The sequence below is a fragment of the Puma concolor genome, chromosome A2, assembly GCF_028749965.1.
Source record: "Puma concolor isolate L17-30 chromosome A2, mPumCon1.1.hap2, whole genome shotgun sequence".
In the NCBI taxonomy this organism is placed as follows: domain Eukaryota; kingdom Metazoa; phylum Chordata; class Mammalia; order Carnivora; family Felidae; genus Puma; species Puma concolor.
In genome coordinates this window covers 12,733,507-12,740,573 of record NC_141668.1, presented here as the reverse complement: position 1 = coordinate 12,740,573, position 7,067 = coordinate 12,733,507, and the positions used below count along the sequence as shown (strand labels likewise).

At 36.4% G+C, this 7,067-nt stretch overlaps 1 protein-coding gene across 1 annotated transcript; it reads right to left on the bottom strand.

Moving 5' to 3' along the window:
* Positions 1-4,823: 4,823 nt before the first annotated feature.
* LOC112866928 (olfactory receptor 9A4) lies at positions 4,824-5,865 on the bottom strand. Its single transcript, XM_025929887.2, has one exon. The coding sequence runs from the start codon at positions 5,766-5,768 to the stop codon at positions 4,824-4,826; it is 945 nt and encodes a 314-aa protein (XP_025785672.2). The 5' UTR covers positions 5,769-5,865.
* Between the last annotated feature and the right edge of the window lie 1,202 nt (positions 5,866-7,067).

Below are 7,067 nucleotides of genomic sequence, written 5' to 3'. Positions count from 1 at the left end.
ATGATAGTTATTTTCTAAATTTTAATACCATTAATATACACATCCACAAAGGTTCAATGAAATCCAAGTAAAATAAATTCAATGAAATCCACAAACTAAAACACAATAGTGCATTTTCTAAAAGGCATAGAAAAAAATTCAAACCAGTAAAAGAAAGACATCTCAGGGAAAAGAGGACCCCAATAAGGTTAAATGCTTGACTTCTCATTGAAACATTTAAGACCAGAAGGCAATGGGATGATATAGTCAGAGTGCTGAAAGAAGAAAGTATGGCCAATAACTATGTTGTACACCTGAAATTAATATAACATTGTGTGCAAGCCATACTTAAATAAAAATAAATAAATAAATGAATAGTCAACCAAGAATCTTATATCCAGAAAAACTATCTTTCAAAAATTAAAGTCAAAAAGAGACATTGCCAGATAAACTAAAACAGACCCCTCTTATAAGAAATACTGAAGAAATCCCTTCCAACTAAAAGCAAATGACCCCAGGAAGTAATTAGAATCCATATACATGCAAAGAAACAGCATTGGTAAGGGTAATTCTGTAATGATGTAAGTCAGTATAAATGTATATTTCTTCCCCTGCCTTCTATTAACTGATTTATTTTAATATAATTTATTGTCAAGTTGTCTAACATACAGTATATAGAGTGTGCTGTTGGTTTTGGGGGTAGGTTCCCATGATTCATCACTTACATACAACACCCAGTGCTCATCTCAACAAGTGTCTTCCTCAATGCCCACCATCCATCTTCCCCTACCGCCCCCCCCCCATCAACCCTCAGTTTGTTCTCTGTCTTTAAGAGTCTCTTATGGTTTGCCTCCCTCTGTCTCTGTTTGTAACTATTTTCCCCCTTCCCTTCTCCCATGGTCTTCTATTAAGTTTCTCAAGTTCCACATATGAGTGAAAAATATGATATCTGCCTTTCTCTGACTATTAACTAATTTAAAAAGCAATTGTATTAAAAAATAAGTAAATAGTTGTATTGTTGAATGGATAACATAAACAAATGTAATATATTTGCCAATAATAGCACAAAGGAGGTGGATAGAGGCAGAGCTGTTCTGGAGAAAGAAAATGACACCAAATGGCACCTTGAATCTGAGGAAAAAGGTAAGAGTACCAGAAAAGGTAAATTAGGATAAAACAACAAATGCTATAAATATATACTTGCTCTTCTTTCTTCTTCCATGTTCTTTAAAAAATATATAAAGTAAAAAAGGTTTTAAATAAAAAAATATAAAGTAATAATTGTAACAATGTATTGCTAAGCTTGCAACTATATAGACACTGTAAGAACAGTAAGAAAAGAAGGGGAGAGAGCTACATAGGAGTAATGTTTCCCTAGCTAACTGGCATTGTTAGTATACATCTGAAATGAATTCTAAATTAAGATGTACATGGCAAGTCATAGAGCATCATCAAAAAAAAATTGAACTTTTAAAAGTTTTAAACTTTAAAATGAAAATAATCAAAGATATCAAAATAAAAAGCCTTTAAAGACAAATATCATATGACTTCACTCATATGAGGACTTTAAGATACAAAACAGATGAACATAAGGGAAGGGAAGCAAAAATAATATAAAAACAGGGAGGGATACAAAACATAAAAGACTCTTAAATATAGAGAACAAACAGAGAGTTGCTGGAGGGGTTGAGGGAGGGGGGATGGGCTAAATGGGTAAGAGGCATTAAGGACTCTACTCTTGAAATCATTGTTACACTATATGCTAACTAACTTGGATGTCAATTAAAAAATAAATAATTTTTTAAATAAAAAATTTAATTAAAAAATATAAATAAATAAATAAATAAATAAATAAATAAATAAATAAATAAGAAAGCTTTTGCACAGTGAAGAAAACCACCAAGAAAATGTAAAGGCAACCCACTGAATGAGAGAAGATAGTTGCAAATGATATATTGATAAGAGTTATGATCTAAAATTAAAATTATTATTAAATTATTATTTAAAAACAATACAACTGAATACCAAAAAAAACCACCCACAAATAATCCAGTTTAAAAATAGGGAAAGGTCCTGAATAGACATTTTTCCAAAGAAGACTTACAGATAGCAAATAGACACATGAAATGATGCTCCATATCATTCATCATCAGGGAAATGCAAATCAAAACTACAATGAGATATCACCTCATGCCTGTCAAAATGGCTAAAGTTAAAAAATACAAGAAATAACAAGTGTTGGCAAAGATGTGAAGAAAAAGAAATCCTTGTGCACAATCGGTGGGAATGTAAATTGGTGTACCCCGTGTAGAAAACAGTATGGAGTTTTCTCAAAAAAAATAAAAATAGAAATACCATATGATACAGTAATTCTACTACTGGATATTTACCCAAAGAAAATGAAAACACTATTTAGAAAAGATACATGCACTCTTATGTTTATTACATCATTATTTACAATAGCCAAGATATGAATGCAACCTAAGTGTCTACTAATAATTGAATGGATAAATGTATATAATGTATATATGGGTGTGTGTGTGTGTGTGTGTGTGTGTGTGTGTGTGTGTGTGTGTGTAAAATGGAATGGTACTCATTCATTAAAAAATAAGCTCTTGCCATTTGAGACAGTATTGACGGACCTAGAAAGTAATATATACTAAGTGAAGTAAGTCAGACATTGAAGGACAAATACCATATGATTTTACTTATATGTGGAGTCTTAAAAAACATAACAAATGAACAAAACAAAACAAACAAGCCAAAAAAACTCAGTACAGAACAAATTGGTATTTGCCAGAGGGAGGCGGGTTGGGAGATGGGTGTAATAGATAAACAGGATTAAAAAGTACAAACTTTCAGTTATGAAGTAAGCACCAAGATGAAAAGCACAGCATAGGGAATAGTCAATCATATTGTAGCAATGTTGTATGCTGACTACACTTATTGTGGTAAACACTGAGTAATGTATAGAATAGTTGAAACAATACACCATATATCTGTAACTAGTGTAACGTTGTATGTTAATTGCACTTCAATTTAAAAATAAAGAGTACTACAATCCAAATAAATAAATAAATAAAATATTATACTAGCAAATATTGACTTCCGTAAAAGTAATGTAACTAGGATTAATATGTAAAATGATGTAGTGGAAAAGGTGACCAACATGCGTAAACAAGAAGGGTTTTCAGTAGAGAAATAAAAACTGTAAGAAAGAATCAAAGGAAGATATTATAAACTAAAAAATACTGCATGAGGGGAAAAGAACTCCTTTCATAAGCTCATCAGTAGACTCAATAAAGCTGAAAAAAGAATCAACAGATTTGAGAATAGGCAATATTATATATGTACAGCATATGTTTACTAAGTTTCCTACTGTCTAATTACTTGGACCAAAATATTTTATATTCCCACCAAAAATATATAAAATTTCCTATTCTTGTGCTATGAAAGCCCTTTGTACAAATTAGAAAAGGCATCCTTTCTGCATTACTGAAGGAGAAAAAACTGACAGACCTCAGAAAATGAAGGTGGATGTGGGTGAATACCTTTGTGACAACCTTCAGCCCTTTCTCTAGCCAATGAAGTCCCATTACAACCCACTGGTTGGCTAGCAGAACATGGGTTGGATTAAGGCCCCACTCAACACCTCATCTAGTGCCCATATGAGGTGAAATCAACTAGGTCATATGTGGTCGTCTTCCTTGTCCTCATCAAATGGAAGGCATCCCCACACAGCACTCTTTGCAAACCTATGGAACACCATCATCCACTGCTGGGTGTCTCAATATATCCACCCAGTTCAGGTGCTGAGTGTTATCATTTAATCAACACCTTCCATCAAATCCCTTCCTCAAACATTATGAATATCCTACAACTGCATTGCTAAATAGCCATGCCCTGGAATTCCTGAAGGACTGTGAGTTAAGAGGGTAGCTTCTCATTCCTTTGATGCTCCCCACAGAGAAGATCTATGGAAAGGTACTAATACACATGGATTTGGGAGACAAAGAAATAAAGGCATCATGAAGCCTGAAGTCTGCGTCTGGGAGCAGTCTCACTAGAAATAGTTGATTTAAGCAGCTGTAAAATGCTAATTCTCTGTAGAATTAGTCATTTAATTCTTTTTTGTCTCAATTCCCAAACATCCCAAAATATTTCATATATTTACTTCACAAAGATTTACTGAAAAAAAAAAAAGTATTCCAATCCCCATCTCACCAATCTAGGTTGCTTCTGTGGCAAAAAAAATGTATATAACATTTTATTTACTTTGCAGTAGAATGGGACCAGAATAAACCGCACAATAAACCACAAGAGTAAGAGAGAAACACAATATTTAAAATACATGTGGCGATCTTGTCAAGAAATTGGACAAAATATAGAAAAAGTCTACAACATTTAACAATGGTGACAACAACAACAAAAGTGAGCTTCTCTTCCTTGGTACTCTAATTATTCCAGACCTGCACCCTTAGCCTTCTCCCATATCCTTCCTCCATCAGGATACACATTTTGAGAAAGGGATTATTAGCGAATTAACTGAGCTATAGATTGCTACAAAAATATATGTGTTTCTTTTCTCTACTTCCTCCCACTTCCCAAAGATATGCTTCCATAGTTCAATAGTGGAAGCAGCAGGAACTGATGAATGAGATTCTAGTGAGCACAGATGGGTTTCATTTTCATCTTCTTTGTCTTCTTCCATGGCCTGACTGGAAACTGTACATACCATTTGCTTCTGAAAGGATGATAATGATAAGAGAGGAATTAGGGTTTTCTAGGTTACTTAATAATCCCCAATGATTACTGTGTTTCCAAACAAAATTGACATAGAAGAATCAATCCTTGACCAGTCGACAGCAGCGTTTCATACCATCCCGAAGGGCCTCTTTGACTTTGTCATTCCTCAGGGTGAAGATGAAAGGGTTCAGGAAAGGGGTTACCACAGAAATAAACAGGGAAACTATCTTGTTGTACTCAGCAGCCTGTGTTTGCTTAGGTTTTACAAACAGGAACAAGCAGCTTCCATAGCCAATCACAACAAAGATGAAGTGAGAGGCACACGTAGAGAAGGCTTTCCTCCGGCCTGAGGCTGTGGGGATCTTGAGGATGGTAGAGATGATGTAGGTGTAGGAGACTATTGTTGGGGCCAGCGAACCAATGATAATGACAATAGCCATTAAGAAGAGAACAAACTCTGTGAAAAGAGTGTCACCACAGGATAGTTTGAGCAGTTGCCCTCGGTCACAGAAAAAATGGTCTAACAGATTTGACTTGCAGAAGGTAAACTGAAATGTGGCATAGACTGGCCATATTTCAGAGAGGAACCCAAACACCCATGACACAATGACCACCCAGATGCAGGTGTGGCTGTTCATAATGATGTTGTACCTCAAAGGGTTACAGACAGCCACGTAACGATCCACAGCCATCGCTCCCAGTAATGCGAACTCTGTGGTCCCCACAGCAAGGTACAGGAAGAGCTGGGTGACACATGCAGCCAGAGATATTGTCTGCATCCCAGGGAGCATCAATCCCCAAAGCATCACAGGCACGATAATAGTTGTAACCAATATCTCCAAGGCAGAGAGATGACCAAGGAAGAAATACATAGGGGACCGCAGACGTTTATCCACACAGACAATCACGATGATGACTGTGTTTCCCATTAACGTTGCTGAGTAGAAGAAAAAGAATATGGCAAAAAGAGTGTGGTGTAGTTCTTGGGACCCGGGAAAGCCTAGAAGGCAGAACTCAGTGGCACCAGAGAGATTGTTCATCATTTACTCCTTGTTTCTGTTTTTGAAAAACCTAGAGCTCGAAGACTGGTAACATGGCTCCACATGGTCCTGTTCTCCAAAGAGAAGGAAGACAGGTTAGGATGAGAAACTATCTCCAACCTGAAGACCAGGTGAAAAGCCCTGACTGCAATGCTCTGCACAAGGCCACACCTCAATGTGGTGACCTCCAATCTACCTCAAGATCACCTGTCTTGAAGATGAGGACTCCTTCATCTCTATAGAGGATAAGAACCCTTTCTTGTTTTTTTACACTACTGGATACGCCTTCTCTCAGGGGACAGAGGATAAGAGTGTTAAACTGGCCACTTATGAAGCTGTGTTGATCAGCCACACCAGGCCTGGGATTGTGTCATTTCCTCTTATGTTAATTGTAGCAGATGATAGAAAGGTGTTCTAGGTGATGTTCAAAACATGGAATATTGAACCCTGTGCCTCATCCTTACTAGTACTGTCTAGACTTATCGTGGGGCAGTAGAAACGCAGCAGAGGACTAAGACCAACACCCCTGCTTTCCCCAGAGTGTAAACTTCCATTGTACAGAGCAGAAACATCTATAAATGAGAACTATAGAACTTGAGATAATTTCCCAGGGAAGAATCATTCTTCTCTAACTCCATGTGATTTGCAAAGTGCTGGGAGGGAGGAAAAGTGGCACCTGGCACTGACAAGGATAGATCTGAGGCCAGTAGCCCCTGTGGATGTCTGGATCTCGACCTCTCACTTTATTCATCCCATTACTCAAATGTCATCCCCTCAGAGGATTCTATCCAGTAACCCTACACCAATTAGGAATGGCTTGCTAGCTTATGGACTTTACCATTCTTTGTAGCACTTTTTATTACCTGATTTGATATGTATACTAACTTTATTCCTTAATTTAACATTAAGCAAATTCAGCAGTGGGTAGAACAAAAATTCCTGCCCTATGGAGCTCACATTCAAGGGGAGGGTGGATGCCAGATTATATACAACACAAGTAAGTACAATTATGATGCTAGTCTATTCATCATGCTGGAACAAATATAAGGCAAGGAAGAAGGACAGGAAACCAATTTCATGTATTCACAGTTCATCTATGATACTAGAATATAAACTCTATGAAGGCAGGGACATGTGTGTATATATCTATCTATATCTGTGTCTGTATCTACATCTATATTTATATCTATATTATTGTTGAGCTATAAAGTCATGCTGATAAATTTCCCTACATGATGGTTGCTTGGATGTGTGCTATATGGTTACATAGTACTTGATGCTCATTAAAGCAGTTGGGCCATA